Genomic DNA, 22,405 nt, shown 5'->3' on the forward strand with positions numbered 1-22,405 from the left:
TGTTCTGGAAAGCGGAGATAAAAGTGATTTTATCTTTCTTCAAAGAAGAGATCTTTCCTGGCAAACTTCATGGCAGAATACCTATGAGGGTAGTCTCCTCCTCTTCCTATAGCCTCATAGAATTGTTTATCTAGAAATATATTTTTTCTTTCCCAGCCAAAGCATTCCTTTTTCCTCCTCCCCTCATTTCCTCTGTAAAAGTAAGTCATCAATTACCTAGACGGGGCAAATCCCTGGTAATGCTCCTGGACAAATGTAAAGTCCTCCTAAATCAGGTAAGGGAGTCCCACTGCTGGTCACTCGGGACATACCTGTATCTATTTGTTCTTCTGATATAGTCTAAGTAAAGCTAAAAGAATGGAAGGGTGGCTGATGGTGACCACATGTGTGTGGGGCACATGCATAGTTCTGACGTTTAGTGTTTGGATGCACATTGTGTTACAGGTATGCGCATCAGTCGGCGTGTGTGTAGTCAGTCAAGGAGCGGGGGGTAAAACTCCATCTGAACACTATGGTTGCTTTTTGTTGTGGCACTGCTACTATATTAGCTGGTGTAACGATCACCACCGCTTACGACCTTCCATCCCATCCAAGACAGCTTATCGACACTCCACAATCAGGCAAACGAACACGACCCATAAGAATTCCCCCCAGACACGAGACACTGTGCTTCTGGTTTCAAATCTAATGACACTTTAATGGTTTCTTCTCAGCTTTTTATGCAGTTACAATCATGTGACAGTATTCAAAGGGACAAGGAGATCTCCACCCCCCTAATCACACACCAAGACTAATTACTAAACATTCCAGACGTGTCGGCGCCGGCCTATAATTATCATCATCTAATCACTGCACATTCCTTCATTAACAGCATAACAAACAAAACACCATCACACACTGAGTTCCCTAGGCAGACGTTCCGTCTCCGCATACAGCTTGACACCTATTCACACCTCTGAGCATCAATAGGCTTTAGACAGTGTTATCACACAATTAAAGGCCTTTCAAGAGCCAGCCTTATTTAACATGTCACTAGGCTATCCAGAGAGATGAGTCACTATTGACTGGTTGGGTCACAATTAACCAACAACTTGCAATCTCTCAAGATCCTGCAATATGAACTATTATTAATGTCCCATCTCATGTAATACATGAATTATGATTCACTTGCCACCCCATGCCCAAAGGGCACAGGGTGGACTCAGACCCAAGAGTTATCAGTGACGCTGACACAGGAGTATCCCCCATCCTCACAAAGTCTCTGGGTGTCACGGGTCATCCTGTTACAGCTGGCTATTTTGCTAGTCCCCAAATTAGAGATTCGCTGCCCAAACCCTCTCACTCCTGTGTCAAAGTACTGGCTATATAAAGTACAAATCTTGCCATGCCAAGTTGGATTGTAGAGCTTTTAGATTTCAAAAGACAGATTAGAACCCTCACAAAAACCAAAGATGTCCTTTTTCAGAAAGGCGTCAGTCCAACCATCACCACAGGGGCTGCAGATCATGGTCCCCCGCAAAAGACTACCACTCAACACATAAGTCTTCTGACAGATATGACTATCATTAGCCTCTTTCTGACAGATGTTGGGCCTGGCCAGATGCAGCCTTATTGGGAAAAAAAGAGACTGAGAGGAAGTGGGAAAACATAAGGCAGGCGGATAGGCAGGTTGTTTCGCTACTGAAACAAGTATTGCAATACAAACTAAAGTCTTTGCCTTTACAAATCAGGCTTCTTCTAGTCAGCAGCCTACCCAACAGCCTCTTGCCTAGCCATGGGTTCCAGATTCAGCCCCTTGGTACAAGAAGAAGAGATACAGGCATACCCCGCTTTAAGTACACTCACTTTACATACACTCGCGAGTAATGACATACCTGCGAGTGTATGTAAAGTGCCTTACAAGTACTGTACGGACATTTTGCAGCCGCAGTAGAAGGAGCTGAAGCTCCGAGAGCATACCCCACCCTGTTCCAGTGTGCCCCTGACACCCCCACTACAGCCCCTGAGACCTCAACTACAGCTCTTGACACCCCCACTACAGTCCCTGACCCCCCACTACACCCTAGAAGTGAAAAAGGGTATTGTTTCACTTTAAGTACATTTTCGTTTTACATACATGCTCTGGTCCCGTTGTGTACTTAAAAGTGGGGTATGCCTGTAGTAGGTTTCAACTTTGTTTAGGTGCAGGCCAATATTTATCATTAGGGTAAGGATCTTGGATTTAACAGATTGGTTGAAGATTGTAGAGTCTACATCATAGACCTCGATCTTTGAAATGGATGTTAGAACCACCACCGGTTTACATGAACCTTCTGCTGTTGCATATCTTCTTGTGGTTCAGATCTATACATCAGTTCAAGGTATCCCTGAAAGATACCATGTCCTCCAGGGGCAATATTACTTGCCTGCCGGTCTCAATTAGGCTGCATGTAAGAAAGTAGAGTAGTCAGAGGTCTTAACATCACTTGCTAAAAAGGGTACTAGCATCTGGTGTGAACTAGCAGACAAGTTAAAAGGAGACTGTGTGGGGAGTCTGGTCAGAGATTGATAGCCAGGTGGCTGAACAATTTTTGTTGGACTGATGCAATACAGATAACCCCTTGCGATGGCAACTGCCTTTGTTTGAAATGTCTTTCATTTTGAATAAAAGTTGGTCAAGCCACCCTCCAACAAAGCTCCTCTCTGGACTGAACTCACTGAAACAGCTCTAAACCAAATGAGCGCCATTCCCCATCTTTCACTGTCTGGGATATATACCTCCTTTCACAGGATTGAAGCCCCTCGTACACACGATCGGTCAATCCGATGAGAACGGTCTGATGGACCGTTTTCATCAGACAAAACCGAGCGTGTGTGGGCCTCATCGGTTATTTATCCATCGGTTAAAAAATTTGAAACTTGTTTTAAAATTAACCGATGGATACCTAACCGATAGAAAAAAAAAAATTGTTTGTAGGCACGTCCATCGGTTAAAAATCCACTTATGCTCAGAATCAAGTCGACGCATGCTTGGAAGCATTGAACTTCGTTTTTTTCAGCACGTCGCTGTGTTTTACATCACCGCGTTCTGACACAATCGGTTTTTTAACTGATGGTGTGTAGGCACGACTGACCATCTAGCAAAAGGGGGTTCTGGCAGCCAAATTAGTAAAAATATTTCCTTGTGCAATTTCACACAAATAAACATATTGAGTTATAAACGCTGGTTGGGCTAACAATGCAACTGCCACCTACTAATGCCTGCAAGTATCTTTGATAATCAAAGAACATTTCTGTGGATCTCAAACATATAATTTGAAGTGCTCAAACTTTTGTATATAGATTCAGCAATACTGCACTTAAACGGCAGTTTCATTCTGTCTTGATCTTTTGTTCAAATATCGTTCACAAATCTAAAAATCTCTGATACGGTCTAATGTCTGTGAATGTTTGCTTCCTCAAATATAATGAAGAGGGAAATATCTGCTTGTCCTTGTAACTCCATAAAGCAGCAGAACCCATATTAATACTTATTTAGCATATGAATGGTAGTTCAGATTCCTCCTTCTTCTGCAGAGAGAAGGGAAGAACTGTGAAGGGTTTACAAGGAGATTTGTCAAAAGTTCTGCCCAACAAGTGCTATGCCCAATCAAGACACTTTACAATACATTCTATAAAACAAACAGACTTAATTAATAGAGGAAGGTAAATAAGGCTAATAGAAGGAAAGACAAATTGACTAACATTATGAAAATCAGATATTTCTAGATATACTATACAATTCAATGTTGGATGTATTTGTTTGTTCTTTTTTGCCAAATTATAAGGAAAATAGGAAATACCTGATAAAAACGGAGTTGCTCACTCATTTCTTCACTATGTTTGTTGAATTCTCCAATTAGGAAATCCGCATTTCTAGAAAAAGGAAATGTACACATGAAGGGTAAATCTAGAAAGTGTGTTAAAATTCTGAGAGGTTTGTGACTTAACGGGAGAGAATTGTCTTTTTAAATCGCTCCACTGGCAGTTCATCTGATCTGCTCCCTTGATCCTGTTCATCAGTTTAGCTCGGCTATTATATTTACAGAAAATCGGTTGCTTTTTTTTTTTTTACAAAAGTAAAAAGAAACAATTAATACTCAATGCGCGTTCCCCAAATCTTTGCGGGTTGAAAAAAAAAATAATCTTGCTGAAAGTTTTCTGTATTACAGGACCAGGCATTCAACAAAAGTGTGACTCTTTAACACACTCTCCTACCTAACATTATTTACATCAGGTACATTTTAAAGTGCATCTAAACCTCCTCCCACACATTGCCTTTTGCTTTAAAGGAGGAGAAATATGGCCAACACTTTTTTGGCCCTACTTCTCCTATGGATCACAGAAGTGAACTTCGTTCTGCTCTCCTGTGACCCATTTTCACCCGACAGCTGGCTTACAGTCTGCTGTTAGCCGACGTCACTCTGCTGGAAAGATCCCAATTTTAAAGTGATTGTAAACCCACTTTTCGAAACGCCATTCTAAACCTTATTTCCTAGCACCGCACGGCGCTTACGTGACTGGCCGCATCTCTCCTCCTCTCCTCCTGACTGAAGTCAGTGGGAAATTCTCTGCCCCCAACGCTGTAGCCGTCACATGAGCGGTACTAAGAAATAAGGTATAGATAGGCGTTTTTTTAATAAAACATATACAGTGGAGACATACCATTATGAGAGACAGGGGATTGTCTGAAAAATAACAAGTTATTTCAGCAGGAGGGGGAGGGTGGGCACGGACACAGCTGATAGGCAGAGAGTGGGGGGTGGAGGGAGGAGAAGAGAGGAGTGCTGTGGATGACGGAGGCTTAAAAACTGACCACGGTGTCAGGGCTCAGCAGTCATGATAAACCGTGGTCAGTTTACAGAGCGGAGGGCAGAACCAGGCAGGATCAGCCAGATATTTCAGGTGATACAAAAGGCCAAATTACACAACACAAGCACTGTGCTGTTATTCACACTTTAAAAAGGAACAGGATCCATTTTTTTTTAGGGTAACAAACACTTTAAGATCGAGATCCATCCATATGCCTGGACTGGCAGCTGGCTCAGCCTCTCATTGAGCTTCCAGGGGACTGAGCCTTCTCCACAGCCCAGGGCTGCAGTGAGCACTAGAGGGGCAGAGCAGAGCGCCATTAAGACAAGCCCTAAGATATGGTGGTTGATTTACTAAACCTGGAGAGTGCAAAATCTGGTGCAGCTTTGCATTGTAACCAATCAGCTTCCAGGTTTTATTGACAAAGCTTAATTGAACAAACTGAAGTTAGAAGCTGACTGGAAACCATGCATAGCTGCACCACATGCTCCAGTTTTAGTAAATCAACCCCTGAGAACTGAGTATTCAACAGTCTTGGATCGCTTAGTTCTTAGTCTTAGAAGCAGCAGGGGACAGATGGAGCATCAATGCTGCACCCACTTAGGTGAATATTATTACTATTATTATTTTTTAAAGAACTCCTAACTTCTTTTAACCACTTGCCGACTGCCGCCTTTACATACAAGTCGGCAGAATGGCACGGCCGTGCGCCCTTTCCGCAAGCTTCGTGACCCTGCCCGCGGGATAAATAAAACTTTCCTACCGCTTTAACAGGATACAGTTAATGAAATCTATATTTAGATCAGTATCGCAGAAGCAGGGGCCTTTATTTTTATTATATGAAGGTCTCCCAAACAAGGGATTTCCAGTTCTCCCTTTCACGTTGTTTGCAAATTTTTCAGCAATATGGATGTACCTCTGATGAAGTCACGTGACGTGACGCAACGCGTAAGATTCTAGACGTGACCGGAAGTGACGTGCTACCCCGTCCGTCCGACCGGAAGTGTCTGTTTGGCGTTTACTCGTTTTTGCTTGTAAGCAAGTTTTTAGTTGCTTACTCCTATGCAGACGACACACAACTGTATTTCCACATCTGCAACAAAAAGGATCATTCTCTTGGACTAGAGAAATGCCTCACTCTAATAGATAACTGGATGACAAACAGTTATCTTAAACTCAATGGTTCGAAAACAGAACTTCTCCTGTTTCACGCTAACCGGAAAAATCACCCCGCGTCAACATGGACTCCCCCACCCATTCTGGGTAAAACTATCACCCCTAGCACCAAAGTCAAAAGTCTCGGAGTCATTTTCGATACCTACATGACAATGGATGCACAAATAGGGTCAGTAGTCAGCGGATCCCACCATCTGCTGCGCCTACTACGCAGACTCACGCCCTTTATCCCGAAAGAGGACATTGCAGTCGTGGTGGGAACAATCATCAATTCCAGACTCGACTACGCAAATGCCCTCTATCTAGGACTCCCCAAATACCAAATCACTCGTCTGCAAGTCGTTCAAAATACGGCCGCTCGACTAGTGACTGGGAAAAAACCATGGGAATCAATCTCACCTTCACTGAGATCCCTTCATTGGTTGCCAGTAAAAGACAGAATCACTTTCAAGGCACTCTGTCTAATACATAAGTGTATTCAAGGCAACGCCCCCCAATATCTATGCGAAAAAATAAAAGCCCATAACCCCAATCGCATTCTGCGATCCACCAATCAAAACCTCCTCCAGATACCCAAGGCCAGATACAAGTCCAAAGGAGATCGAAGATTTGCAGTCCAGGGACCTCGCCTGTGGAATGCACTACCAACCACCATCCGACTGGAGTCGGACCACTTGGCCTTCAGGAGAAAGATTAAAACCCATCTCTTCTGAGGTCAAGGGGTTCCTTACCCATTAAATGGATACAGCGCCCAGAGGCGATTCAGTTTGCATTTGTTGAGCTTTACAAGTCTCTCTCTCTCTCTAGTTTCATTAAACCGTTTGAGTTTTACATATTTCACGATGGGAGTTTCCATTTCTTTACTCCATTTATGGTAATACTCATGGTTGTCGTGGTGAGGTGAGCTTATCGTTTTGGACCGGGATCGTTTCTACATATAGAGGACGCCATAGTCGCCACACCAGTGGTTTTGAGGATTTGTCCAGGCGCATTTTCTGCTGTTGGGAGGTAAGCGCTCTGTGAGCTCAATTCCTGTGAAGATCCATCCAGATTGTTCCATTGTCATCCATGAGCAGGATTTTTTTTAACTAGTTTTTGCACTCACCTTATTTTGGACTTTATCATTATTATCATTATTATTTTTATTTCACCTTATTCAAGAACTTTCACACTTTTCACAGTTTAGTGTTTTGGTGATATGTGTATAATCTTTAGAGTTATTCATGATTGCACATTATAGATTGTAATTTTATCAGTATCTACTGTCTTACTATTTACTTTTAGTGTTTCAATTAGCGCTCATCACTTTAATTTTCAATATGGATATAATAAACTGTGTTATCCACTATAAAAACAAAAAACACTTTTAGTTAAATAAAAAAAAAAAAAAACAGTTGTATGCCAGCCCTTGTATGCTCACCTGTTCTCTTGGAAGTTGGGTGCTACAGTCTCATTATCTCTAAAAGGCCCTTGAGTCTAGGAAAAAAATAAAAAAGGAAACTATAATACATATACGTAATAGAGCTCACACCTGAATCGCACAGGAGCATAGTCCGCATTCCTGTGCGATTCAGTGTGATGTGCTTTTTCAGCAAATTTGTTTGAATAGGCTAAAATCACACTAAAAGTAGTGCATACACTACTTTTAAAAATTAACAGCAACCGCGATCTGGTGCAGACAAAATGCACTGCATTTGGGGTGTTGTTAGGAATACAATGAAACCCGCAGCAGATTGCACACCCAGTGTGTTTTGAATGCAGTACAGTAAGCGGCCACAGAACTCAGAACTGTTCTGGTGTGAACGAGCTCTACTGTAAGTAAATATTTGGGGTGGATTAAGGATGACAATTTTATTATTTTACTGATCATCAGGCTGCTCTATATACATGTAAAAGTTTTCATCTTCTTTGCAGATTAAACTAGTAGTAAAACATCCCAAGGTACTTTTTAAAAGTACCGTAATTGAATTCATAGATGCACTGTGCCTTTCCTTGGCGATTAACATGCAAAGCAGTACTGTGCGATTTGAGCCAATTTATTTTGAATGGGCTGAATTGCACTAAACCCAATCAAAAGTAGTACATGCACTACTTAAAAAAAAAAAAAAAAAAAAAAAACACACTGCAATCAGTTTACATGTTACTTCTATACACTGTAATCCAGTGTATGCAAACACACTGCGTTTGCGCCCTGCGCTTGGGAGGTCGTTAAATTAAAGTGGCTGTAAACCTCAGACATGAAATACGAACATAGCATTTCCTTGTATAGTATGTGGTTGCCTCAATTAAGAGCAATAAGTGTAATTTCCGTTTGTGGCCTCGTTACTCTGCTATCAGCATGAATCACTTCTGACAAGTTTTCCTAACACCAAAAGAAAAGAGGCGATGGGAAGGGATCTCCAGCTGATTGACAGTCTCAGCTCTACTCCTGTATGCTGTGTGGAGGAGGGTGTGTCCATTCCCTGTAATCAGCTCTCAGACCTCTCCACCCCTTTTTTTCTGAACTCGCAGAAAAGCTTTATAATTCAACACTTTGAACAGATGTAGAGAAGAGAGGGCAGTGGATAAAACAGGTACAACTTATGTATGAGGGTTTGTTTAATCTCTGTGTATCCCCTGAGGCCAGTCACTTAATTTGGTATATGTAAGGGTTTAGGCCCAGGTTCACACTGCTGCGAATTCAAAATCGCGGTAAAATCACGATTTTACCGTGATTTCGCGGCTGCGATTTTGCCGCGATTTCGGACGCGATTTAAGAGACATCTGTGCAGGGGTCAAGTAAATTGCGGCCCGAAATCGCAAAAAGTAGTACAGGAACTACTTTTTGAAATCGGTGCAGCACCGCAGATGCGGCGTCGCACAGATTAGGACAGTGCCATTGCCGACAATTGCCGGCAAATGCCGCCGATTTGAGATGCGATTTGACATGTGAAATCACATCTCAAATCGTACCAAATCGTACCCAGTGTGAACCTGGGCTAAAACCACTTTAACATTGACATCCGCTGCAAATCACAATGTGAGGCAGCAAACACACATGGAATGTGGGTTTCCCACACCTTGTTCTGGTCTGAATGGGCACTTAGGTTTTGCAGTCAGAAACTATGGCCCAGATTCACATAGAATCGCGGCGGCGTAACGTATCGTAGATACGCTACACCGCCGCAAGTTTTCATCGCAAGTGCCCGATTCACAAAGCACTTGCGAGAAAACTTCCGCCGGCGGCCTCCGGCGTAAGCCCGCGTAATTCAAAGGGGCGTGTGCCATTTGAATTAGGCGCGCTCCCGCGCCGGACCTACTGCGCATACTCCCTTTTGAATTTCCCGCCGTGCTTTGCGCAAAGTGACGTAATCTTTTCGAACGGCGACGTGCGTAGCGTACTTCCGTATTCCCGGACGTCTTACGCAAGAAGGAAAAATTTTCAAATTTCGACGCGGGAACGACGGCCATACTTTATACAGCACATACGTGTGCTGTGTAAAGTTAGGGCACCAAAAACGACGACTAACTTTGCGACGGGAAACTAGACTAGCAGCGATGTAGCGAACGTGAAAAACCTTCGTAGATCGCCGTAACTACTAATTTGCATACCCGACGCTGGTTTACGACGCAAACTCCCCCCAGCGGCGGCCGCGGTATTGCATCCTAAGATCCGACAGTGTAAAACAATTACACCTGTCGGATCTAAGGGCTATCTATGCGTAACTGATTCTATGAATCAGGCGCATAGATACTCTGAGAGATACGATGGAGTATCTGAGATAGTCCGTCGTATCTCTTTTGTGAATCTGGGCCTATGGTAGGATACCCGATGGGAATTGCAGGGGATTTAAAGATCAATTCGGTCTAATATTCCTGGTAAGAAAAGTTGATATTAATGTAAAACCCCACTTTTGTTTAAATTAATATAATATATAAATGCTACAAACGCCAATTAGTTTTTTATGGTTCATAAAAATTACCTTTCCACTGTAGCCAAAACACATCAACTTCTGATGCCTCACATAAAAACATTATTCGACCATATCTTGCAGGAAAACCCAATTCACTAAGCCTCCAAAGTGGCAAAACCAAAAATAATTAACGATTTAGCGATTAATCTCAGCATAGGCTTTAAAAGATAGTTTTACTCGGATAACAGATAGGAAAGTGTTTTTGGAGTATAAATCCTAACATTTAAAAAGTGAGTGACCTAAAAGATTCTACAACCAACATGTTTAAAAAGGTTATTTATATAATTTAATATTATATTAGACTCCTCTAAATAGTGATATAATCTCATGTCTAAATAGGAACAAGATCTTAAAGCGGTGGTTCCCCCTTAAAAACAACTTTTTTTTATTCCACTGGCCCCTCACATTACAATCGAATTAAGGCTATTATTTTTTTTTTGCTGCTGTACATACCTTGATACAGCATCTTCACCCGTGCATCCGGGTTGCGAGTCCCGCGGGAGTGGGCGTTCCTCACATGTGTTTGATTGACGTTTTTCCCAAAAACGAGCTCTCCCCCCGTCGCGTAAGCCGCGTCACGATTGGCGAAAGGAGCCGAACGGCGATGCGCATGCGCAGTATAGCGCCGACTCGCCGTTCGGCTCCTTTCGCCAACCGTGACGCGGCTTACGCGACAGGGGGGAGCTCGTTTTTCCGAAAAACGTCAATCAAACACATGTGAGGAACGCCCACTCCCGCGGGACTCGCAACCCGGATGCACGGGTGAAGATGCTGTATCAAGGTATGTACAGCAGCAAAAAAAAAAATAATAGCCTTAATTCGATTGTAATGTGGGGGGCCAGTGGAATAAAAAAAAGTTGTTTTTAAGGGGGAACCACCCCTTTAACCACTTGCCGACCGCCGCATGAACATTTACTTTGGCAGAATGGCACAGACAGGCAAATGAGCGTACAGGTACGTCGCCGCGTGGGCGTGCGCGCCCCTGCCGCAAGCTCCGTGATTGTGCCCGCGAGAACGACGGACTCGATGTCCGCCGGTGTCCCGCGATCGTGTGTCACGGAGCTGCAGAACGGGGGATGCCTTTGTAAACAAGCATCTCCCCATTCTGCCTAGTGACAGGACACTGATCGTCTGCTCTCTCTCGTCGGGAGCAGCAATCAGTGTCGTGTCACTGCAAGCCCATCCCCCAGACAGTTAGAATTACTCCCTAGGACACACTTAACCCCCTTCCCCGCCCCCTACTGGTTAACCCCTTCACTGCCAGTCACATTTACACAGTAATCAATGCATTTTTATAGCACTGATCGCTGTATAAATATGAATGGTCCCAAAATAGCACCAAAAGTGTCCGATGTGTCCGCCATAATGTCGCAGTCGCGATATTTTTGGGGGTTATTTATTATGGCAAAAAGTAAAAAATATTGCTTTCTTTCCCACAATTGTCGTTCTATTTTTGTTTATAGCGCAAAAAATAAAAAAACGCAGAGGTGATCAAATACCACCAAAAGAAAGCACTATTTGTGGGGGGAAGGACGTCAATCTTGTTTGAGAGCCACGTCACACGACGTGCAATTGTCAGTTTAAGCAACGCAGTGCTGAATTGCAAAAAGTGCTCTGGTCTTTGGGCAGCCAAATGGTCCGGGGCTGACATGGTTAATAATGTCAACCTCTCAATATCAAGATGGCAATACTATTGAGCGACCCTAAACCTTGACAGTTGTAAACTTTCTTCAAGATCCCAATCGGAACAACATAAAATAGAGTTGTCCAAATTACCAATAACTTGCCTTTTACACTTTTTAAAGATTGTCTACAAACTAGCAGTGAATCACACATATAAATCGTCATGCTGGATGTTCTATACCGTTTACACCACATTTACTAGATTCATCTTCACAATACTTCCAACAATAATATGAAGTCCCAGCAGCTATTCTTATGCCGCGTACACACGATCATTTTTCGGCATGAAAAAAAAGTTATTTTTTTAAAAATGTCATTTAAAATGATCGTGCGTGGGCTTCACATCATTTTTCGGGTTCTGAAAAAAAAAAAAAAAAAATCGAGCATGCTGCATTTTTTAATGACGTGTGGGCTAAAACGACGTTAAAAACCTGCGCATGCTCAGAAGCAAGTTATGAGACGGGAGCGCTCGTTCTGGTAAAACTACCATTCGTAATGGAGTAAGCACATTCATCACGCTGTAACAGACAGAAAAACGCAAATCGTCTTTTAATAACACGGAATCAGCTAAAGCAGCCCCAAGGGTGGCGTCATCCGCATGGAACTTCCCCTTTATAGTGCCGTCGTATGTGTTGTACGTCACCGTGCTTTGCTAGAGCATTTTTTTTAAATGATGGTGTGTGGGCAACGTCGTTTTATTGATGAAGTTGGAAAACCGCTGTTTTTTCTACATGCCGAAAAACAACGTTTTTTTTCATGCTGAAAAATGATCGTGTGTACGCGGGCATAATACTAGATATAAAGACAGAAACTGCCGTCTCACAGGATGTGCAACACGTTTTGATGGCTGCCCGAACCTACACAGCATCTGAATAGAGAACATCAAAATAAGCAGTTGAAAGGATTCAAAAGTTAACTCTATAATGATCTAATAAAGGAATCCCCTGAAGGTGAATATGCCTGCTGTGCAATATTTTATACCAAAATCCTTCAATAAAAATGTTATAACTAAAAATAAAAAATGAAAGTTACCTTAAATGCATAATTTCCAGACTGAGATTTATCTTCATAATATTTCAGTTGCTCTTTCAATTTTTTAACTGGAAGAAAAAAAAACGATTTCAAATAAATATGTGAAATAATGCTGTGGTTACCATATCTAGCTTTTAAAAAGGCTTGATGCTGGAATTCCCAAGAATCTCTTACTGACTTGATAGGAGTCAAAACACATTAGTGCAGGAGGTGCTTTTTCCATCAGAAAGTAAGTTCTTGAGATTAGTTGTCTTATCCCACTTTTGCTGCTGGACCTTAAAGAATGTAAATTGCGAGGTCCTGAGGGTAGGATGAATAGAAAGTGTCAGACCCCCCTCCCTCAGTATAGACCCCCCTCCATCAGAGCAGACCCCCCAGGATAAACCACCCCCCCAATAAGTGCAGACAGCCCCTCAGGATAGACCCCCCTCCATCAGTACACACCCCCCAGAATAAACCACCCCCCAATAAGTGCAGACAGCCCCTCAGGATAGACCCCCCCAGGATAAACCCCCCCCCAATAAGTGCAGATCCCCTTCAGGATAAACCCCCACCCCATCAGCGCAGACCCCCTTCAAGATAAACGCCCCTCCATCAGTGCAGACCCCCCCAGGATAAACCACCTCTCAATAATGGCAGATAGCCCCTCAGGATAAACTCGCCCCCCTCCATCAGTGCAGACCCCACTCAGGATAACACCCCCTCATGCACCTGGGCGGCGGGCAGAGGCTTCAGCATGCAGCCGCCCATGGAGTTGTTTGCTCCGACTGTCACTCTCCGGGTGGCGCGCCTGTGTATAATGAAAGCTGCAGCGGCAGTGAGAGTGAGGAGTCTCACTCAGGGATAGCGTGGCGCCGGCACATTGTGGCTGGAGAGCCCTGCCTCTGGTACCCTCCACCGCCATTGGGACAGTATCACCCCTCTGCGGGTGTCACCCGGGTTCGGGCCGCCCCCCGCCAAACTACGCCACTGGCAAGTATGTCTCCTGGTTTTTAACAATGTAGGAATGACAGACTAAGAGACCCCTTGGTCCCTTAAGTCTTGGGTTTCAAAAGCCATGCTGTTAAAGACAGTGACTAAGAAGCAGGATGGCACAGGGTGCCTTAAGATAACAGGTTTGGAAGGGGCCAGGGGTCATCTCCTATAAGTCTGAGTCTGTGTACCAGGTTCTTATGCGCCAGTTTGGTGCAATAGGAATCACCGGCTTCTACTCTTGCTCTATTTTGGGGAGCAGTCAAGGCTCAATTTGCACTTTGGAGACAATGCATAAATAAGCCTGAACAGAATCCTGGGAATTCTCTATTAAAAAAAAAAAAAGTTACCCATGTCTGGATTGCTGCTCTTTAGGGCATACCTATAACAACCTGCTCAGTATCAAGCATTGCTGTGTTTTATATGGGAGTGGATATTTTTGATTTTTTATTACATTTATTTTAATAAAATGCTTTTGGAGTAAAAATCGATCCAAAAGATAGTTTTCTATTGACGATACATTCATAATTTAATTTATTCAGCATTAAAGGGAGCTTGGTTATGTAGCATGAGGCTGTATATTCTGCAATATTTACATTTTTGGTAGACTCATTCAATGAATCCAAGCTCTGCAAGCTGAGATAACATGCACTGCATTGATGCATTCACACAATTTCACAGTACCCATGAGATAAAACAAAGTTCCTGGAATATTCCTTTATCCCATTTGTAACGGAATGGCCCGTGATACCCAGAGACTTTTGAAGGATGCGGGGTACTCCTGTGCCAGCTTCACTAATGACTCTTGGGTCTAGGGTCATCTTATGTCCAATAGGGGCATAGGATGACTGAGAAATGATATCATGAATTACATGAGATGGGACAATAATGATAATTCATGTATTGCAGGATATCTTGAAATATTACAAGTTGTTAATTCTGACCCCAACAGGTCAATAGGAGAGTGACTCATTCAATGTGGTACATAGACTGTTGAGGTGCTAATTAAGTCTGCCTGGCTGTAGTGATAAAAGCTTGCTGTGATTGCATTCTATTGTCTATTGTGCTAATTAAGTCTGCCTCTCAAGAACCTTTCATTGTGTGAAGTTCTATTGATGATAATATGTGTTGTGACTTAGCAACCTCTAAAGGTCAGACGTCTGACTTACGTCTACAAAGGAATGTGTATTGTGTAGCAGGTGAGAATAACTTATCGCGGAGTCAGAACGTCTGGGTAATGATTAGTAATTAGTTCATGTAAATTATCTGAATGTCATTATCTAAAGGAATGTGTATTGAGCACCCATTGTGTCATGTTGTGGGTGGAGTTACGCCATTGTTTCTTGGGGCTTCTAACTGTATATAACAAGCCTGAGTTTACCATTAAAGTGTCATTCTGTCTGGAAAAAGAGAACAGAGCTGTGTGTCTCGTTTCTGGGGGAAATCCAATGGGTCCTGTCTGCTGGATTGTGGCGTGTCGGAAGCTGTCTTGGGTTGGTGGAATGGAATATTGTAACAGCGTTAACCCCTGACCGTTACACCATTGTTTTTCAAATCTATGTAGACTAAACTGTACGATTGAATCGGTTCCGATATCGCTGTTTTACTAACCTGACAGCTTATTCTAAAAAGGAAACCTTCATTTTAATATTAAAAATTCTAACTACCAGCAAGAATGAGACCTTACATTTAAAGTGCAGCTGTCATTTCAGATCCATCATGGCAGCGGGCATCCACTCACCTGCTGCCGCCACGTTAAAGTGAATGGGACTGTCGGTGAGTCAACAGTTGGTCAGAGGAGGAGCTGCTGCGGGACAGAGATGACAGATGCTCTTTAAAAATTATGATTTAAATCAAGCCTTTTTACTAGCGATTTAGCCTAGGTTCACACTGCTGCGAATTCAAAATCGCGGTAAAATGCGCGATTTTACCGCGATTTCGGCCGCAATTTAATGTAAATCGCGGCCCGAAATCGCAAAAAGTAGTACAGGAACTACTTTTTGAAATCGCAGATGCGGCGTCGCACTGATTAGGACAGTGCCATTGCCGACAATTGCCGGCAAATGCCGCCGATTTGAGATGCGATTTGACATGTCAAATCGCATCTCAAATCGTTCCAAATCGTACCCAGTGTGAACCAGGGCTTAAATCATGATTTAAATTGGGATTTAAATTGAACCCACCTTGGAGTGGTATGGTGCCTTTCTATGACTCCCCACACAATTTACTTTTTATTAATGATATATATTCAACTCTATGCACAACAGCACCTTGTGATGCGCTACAGTGCATTATAGTACATTTTTGTGCATTGCGCTGCTTCAAAATACACAAACGTACCTGTATGGCATTAACAGGGCACTTAGAAAACATTTGTTTGCACTGCGGGATTGCTTGAGGTTGTGTTGATCAATACTGATTAACGTAACGCAACTCACTTGGTCTGAATGAGCCCTTACAGCTAGCGTCAGGCACTACTCCCATAGCTGGAAGAAGGTCAGGAGTACAGAGAGATCTGTACTATCCAGCGTGAATAAATGATGATTTTTATTTTACTGTTGAGAGCAGTGATGCAGATGTGGGATAAACTTCAGCAAAGATACATAAAAAGTATATATATATTTTTTAACAGAAGGCTCTCCTTCTTAAGCTCCACTGATATGTAACAAACATAAAATCTACATGAAATATAGTAAATGCAAAGCATACAAAATTTGCGTTTAGCTCTGTTAAAGACACATTTTTGCGCTATAAGATGATGTCTCTATATGGATTAATAACAACAAGCATAACAAGATGATCTCTAAGCAAAAAAAAGATATAGTATGCAGTTCTACCAAGTTAACTAAAGCTAGTAAGCTGGGGAGGAAGCTGTAACCAAGGAGTCTAGACAGCACTGGGAATTATCAGGTTACTATGAAATCTAGTGACATTCCCCAATCACCTAGCAGCTGTTGTGACAGTTTTACTCCAGGGGCAAAAGGCGAAGACGCCTACCAAAACTTAGCAATGCTAGGTGGCTCAAATGTAATTAGCTAATGAGGCATGAATCTCAAGGGAAAAAGTTTCAAGAGACCCAATTATGTGTGCACAACTGCGCCTTGACATTTGGACCAAATAACAAAAATGATCAAACCTAACCATCTGTTACTAAAACAGAGCAACATGGCTTCAATGGCAACACCTCTGTTTGTACTATAGCACCTCTCCAACATCGGGAGAAAGCACTTGCCCCCCTCTGTATAAATGCCTAGGGTTGTTATATTGGCTACCAAAGTGTACTATTAGGCAAGAGAGGTCCAACCCACATGGTATTTCTAACACATTTCAACAGGCTTACTGCTGCTTTATCAGTATTACTCTAGCCACGTGCTCTTTTCATTGGTAACCCTGCGACACTCACCTGAAGGTAGCTGGAATATGGGGATGTAAAAAATGGAACCAAAAATGCTTAAAGTGAACAAAAGCCCATCAACAAAGGCTTCAATGGTAAACTTGGAGAACCTTAAAGCGGGGGTTCACCCTATTAAAAAAAAAAAAAAATTTTTATTATAGCATTACATTCAGCATCGTAGCGCGAGCTACAGTATGCCAGTCTTACATTTTTTATCCCCATACTCACTGTGCTATTGTACATTGAAGATTCCGGGGAATGGGCGTTCCTATGGTGAGAGAAGGTGATTGACGGCCGGCCCTGGCACGTCACGCTTCTCCGGAAATAGCCGAAATAGGCTTGGCTCTTTACGGCGCCTGCGCATAGCCTGTGCGCAGGCGCCGTGAAGAGCCGAGACCTACTCCGGCTGTCTTCGGGGAGCGTGACGTGCCAGAGCCGGCCGTCAATCATCCTCCCTCTCCATAGGCACGCCCATTCCCCGCGGGAGTCGGAATCTTCAATGATCCATAGCACAGTGAGTACGGGGATAAAAAATGTAAGACCGGCATACTGTAGCTCGCGCTACGATGCCGAATGTAATGCTAGACTGATGTTAAGGAGGGTGAACCACCGCTTTAAAGTGGATGTAAACCCACTCTCATCCTTTCTAAATTACTGCCATAGTGCTGATCTATAAGGATATAGATGCCTCCTGCATGCATCCTTACCTGTCAAGTGTCTCCCTTCTGTCTGTTATAAGAACTGAAAAACTGCAGATTCTGTGGGTGGATCTGTTGTCTGGAGCTCTGTGGGTGGAGTCGTGATGTCAGTAGACTGCCCCGTCCTCCTCTACACTCCCCTTGTCAACATGCATTTTTTGCTGTGTATTCCTTACACTAAATTCTGCTATGATCACTAACATCCAGTCAAAATCCAGAAAAGTAACCACATGACTTCAGAAAAGGAGTGAGGGTGGGAATTAAAAAAAAAATACCTGTCTCCAGGCTAGTGCATGAGATATGTAAATAACCTGTCCCTCACAGCAAGGGGGCGGAACGGACTAAGGTTTTTCTCTGTAAGTAAGTCTGGTTTATTTCACTGAACAATAAAAGAGGATTGCTCAGAGCTGCATTAACTCTGTGTGGCAAGACTGGGCACAGATGATAGGAAATCTTGTACTGTACATTGTGACATCAAAAATAAATAAAATACATTTTCGGGTGTACATCCACTTTAAACCCATACCCAAAAATGTAACATATTGCTCATTAGAGGTAGTAGCTGCATTCGTTTTCTTTTATTTATTTTTTCTTGTTCTGTTTAGACCTGGTGATCTGATCAGTAACAAACCTTGTGTATTAGGCCCCGTACTCACGACCAAACATGTCTGCTGAAACTGGTCCGCGGACCAGTTTCAGCAAACATGTTTGGCCGTGTGTAGGCCCGAGCGGACCATTTTCGGGCGGATCGGACAGGTTTCCAGCAGACAACTGTTTCCTGGACTTGCTTTAAAACAGTCCGCTGGAAACCTGTCCGCCCTGACATGTACGGTCGTCTGTACAGACCTACCGTACATGTCCTGCCGCCCGCCATCCCTCGCATGCGTGGAATGACTTCGACGCATGCGTGGTAGCATTTTAAAGGCAGGCCGCCCACGTCGCCGCGTCATTGTCGCGGCGACACCGCGTCATCGACGCGGCGACACCACGGACACGCCCCGCGTATTGTTTACGCGCGGACCTCTGTTCGATGGTGTGTACAGCCATCGAACAGAAGTCCCCGGGCAGTCATGTCCGATGAAAACGGTCCGCGGACCGGTTTCATCGGACATGTCTGCTCGTGAGTACTCGGCCTAAGAGTTTCCCCACATTGCAATCGCCCCGCAAATGCGCACAATGCGAGTGGTTGTGGCGCGGTTGTCTAGTAAATGGGAGGGTTAAAACAGGCAGTGATCGCCTTTCTGTTGCTCTCTGAAGAGAAAGCAAAATGCAGATCGCATTTCAGACAGTAAAGCAAGTGTAAATGAGGCCCTAAAAAAGACAAAGCAGCTCAAGTAAAAAAAAAAAAATCCATGCAGCCTGCTGGTTTACATAAGTTTTAACCATATTTTATGAATAAATGCAAATTCAGAGGTTAAAAACAGATCTGCGGGTATTAAGAACCTTTAAATTGACACTAAACTATATCCTTATTCTTCAAAAATAATCCACACATCCACTACTTAAAGGGGTTGTAAAGGTAAAAAATGGTTTTCCCTAAATAGCTTCCTTTACCTTAGTGCAGTCCTCCTTCACTTACCTCATCCTTCGATTTTGCTTTTAAAATGTCCTTATTTCTTCTGAGAAATCCTCACTTCCTGTTCTTCTGTCTGTAACTCCACACAGTAATGCAAGGCTTTCTCCCTGGTGTGTACCCTCTGTATCCAAGTGTTTGTGTTTATATGTTCTGCTAATCCTCCATAAAAGCAAAGCTATTGCTGCAAACAAGAAGCTTCCAGCGCACAATTTTAATACTCTGCACAACAGGTGGGAGCCATTTTAAGCTTAGTTAGGTCTAGCCTGGACTTACACTTTAAGAATACATACTTGAATAGAATTCACTATTCTGCATCCCATTTCCCTAGGAAATACAAGGGTTACAAGTAATAGAGGGCTTCTTCAACTGTGTTTCCTGAGGGCAGTCGGATCATACCTGCGTGCCTGACTGTTTTATTTTTTTTAATTCATACTCTATTAATTTTTCTTCATCATATAAAAAACAGGTTACATCCGTATTACATCATATATGATTACATTTTCTTATTACACATATTTCATAACCTTTTTTATATCGCACATTTATTCAGTTTTTCTCCCCTCTTCCCTATCAGAGTTAATGGGTTTTCCTATCCCATTTGTTCCAACCAGGGGTTCCACATTTCACAGAATTCCCTGATGTTTCTTCTCTTAATATATACTACCTTCTCCTTCCATATTGTTTCAGTGACTACGTTAACCCGTTCTCTTACTGCTGGGGGATTCTCTGCTTGCTACCTTTGGGCAATTCATTTCCTTGCTTGAAAGACGCACCTTAACACTGCTTTTATTGTGCTGGCTGCTCCACTAATTTCTTCCCCCAAACCTAAAATACACATTCTGGGGTCCTTCTCCAATTTCATTTTATGTCATGTTTATAACATTGAGGAACCCTTGCCAATACCTAAACAGTTTCGGGGCACCTCCATAACATATGTATTAGATCCCCCGTATACTGGCACTTGGGGCATGTCGCGTCTACTCTCCACCCAAAATTAAATAATATTTTTGGTGTATAATACATTCTATGTATCATCTTCAAAAATGAGAACTTCTGTGCGGGCGAGACTGTCACCATATGTCCTCTCTCCAATATCTTCCTCCATTGTCCATCTGTTATGGTCCCCAGGTCTTCCTCCCATTTCTCTCTACTTTTAAGCTGTTCTGGGCCCTCAATACCTCCCTCACGTATAAATGGATAGATTTCGGAGATATACCCCCTCATCTCGCTCCTACCACCCAATATTTGTAAAAATGAGGGTCCTATCCCAAATTGGTCCCACTCTGTCAAACTGGACGTTTAAAGCATGTCTAATTTGGAGATATCTATAAGACGTACGATTGGGTATATCGTATTCCTCTCTTAGAGCGGCAAACGTTTTTAACTACTTGCCAACCAGCCGCCGCAGTTATACGGCGGCAGGTCGGCTCCCCTGCGCAAGGTCACGTAGGGAAACGTCACCTCGCCAATCGGCCACTAGGGGTGCGTGCACGCCCCACGCTCGCCCCTGATCCCAAAGCACGTGCCCGGCGGGTGCGATCACCGTCGGGCACCTGCGATCGCTCGTTACAGAGCGAGAACCGGGAGCTGTGTGTGTAAACACACAGCTCCCGGTCCTGTCAGTGGGGGGGGGGGGAATTACCTATCGTCTGTTCATACAATGTATGAACAGCGATTTGTCATTTCCCCATGTCAGTCCAACCCCCCTTCAGTTAGAACACACCCAGGGAACATGATTAACCCCTTCCTCGCCCCCTAGTGTTAACCCCCTCACTGCCAGTGCCATTTTTATAGTAATCAATGCAGTTTTATAGCACTGATAGCTATAAAAATGCCAATGGTCCCAAAAATGTGTCAAAAGTGTCCGAAGTGTCCACCATAATGTCGCAGTACCGATAAAAAACGCTGATCGCCGCCATTACTAGTAAAAAAAAAAATATTAATAAAAATGCCATAAAACTATCCCCTATTTTGTAAATGCTATAACTTTTGCGCAAACCAATCAACTAACGCTTATTGCGATTTTTTTTAACAAAAAATATGTAGAAGAATATGTATCGGCCTAAACTGAGGAAAAAAAAAAGTTTTTTTATCAATTTTTGGGGGATATTTATTATAGCAAAAAGTAAAAAATATTTTTTTTTTCTAAATTGTCGCTCTATTTTTGTTTATAGCGCAAAAACTAAAAACCGCAGAGGTGATCAAATACCAAAAGAAAGCTCTATTTAAGGGGAAAAAAAGGACGCCAATTTTGTTTAGGAGCCACGTCGCACGACCGCGCAATTGTCAGTTAAAGCGACGTACCGAATCGCAAAAAGTGGCCCGATCATTGACCAGCAATATGGTCCGGGGCTGAAGTGGTTAAGGTTCTTCCTTCATATAACTGGGCCAGTATAACTATCCCCCATTCTGCCCATTCCCTAATTTCCCCAACTGTCTCCAACTCCTGGAAGTTCCTGTTATTCCACAGGGGCACATTTATCAGGGTCATTTGTTATGTATATTCCTAGATATTTCATTGTCCCCACTATTTCTAGCTGTTGGATTTCTGCTAAGGTCTGGATCCTCACTGGGTCCACCGGCATGAATTTATAACCAAGCCTGAGAGTCTTCCAAATTCTCAAAAAATAGTCATTGCCTGCTTAATGGAGTGATCCGTGTCACCAAGAAAGAGGAGAACATCGTCCGCATAGAGAGCGACTCTCTCCTCCCCAGTCGGTCTTACGAACCCCTCCATTTTTGTATCCGTTCTTATTTCAATAGCCAATGGTTCCATTGCTAGGGCAAAAAGCAGGGGCGACAACGGGCACCCTGCCTCGTGCCCCTCTCTAACTGAACCTTAACTGAATAGTCATTATTGACTCTAATTCTCGCGCTAGGGCCATTATACAATATTTTAATCCACCCGATAAATTTTGGGCCAAACTCAAAAACTTCTAGAACGTGCCAGATATACCCCCATTCTAAGCTATCAAAAGCTTTAACCACATCTAAGAACATTACTGCTCTTGTGCCCCTGTTCTCTGTTGGCATTTGCAAATTAAGGAATACCCTCCTGATATTCATGCTAGTTGATCTATTTGAAAAAAAT

General features: G+C 43.1%; 1 protein-coding gene across 2 annotated transcripts in view; it reads right to left on the reverse strand.

Annotated features, from left to right (window-relative positions):
* SCLT1 (sodium channel and clathrin linker 1) overlaps window positions 1-22,405 on the reverse strand; it is a 274,496-nt gene that overhangs the window by 225,275 nt on the left and 26,816 nt on the right. For both annotated transcript variants that reach the window (XM_040330836.1, XM_040330841.1), the window contains exons 3-5: window positions 12,675-12,742; window positions 7,427-7,482; window positions 3,822-3,894 (exon numbers count right to left, since the gene is read on the reverse strand). In XM_040330836.1, coding sequence (XP_040186770.1) covers window positions 3,822-3,894; window positions 7,427-7,482; window positions 12,675-12,742 — 197 coding nt within the window. The remainder of the gene's footprint in view (window positions 1-3,821; window positions 3,895-7,426; window positions 7,483-12,674; window positions 12,743-22,405) is intronic.

Source organism: Rana temporaria, chromosome 1 (assembly GCF_905171775.1).
Source record: "Rana temporaria chromosome 1, aRanTem1.1, whole genome shotgun sequence".
In the NCBI taxonomy this organism is placed as follows: Eukaryota; Metazoa; Chordata; class Amphibia; order Anura; family Ranidae; genus Rana; species Rana temporaria.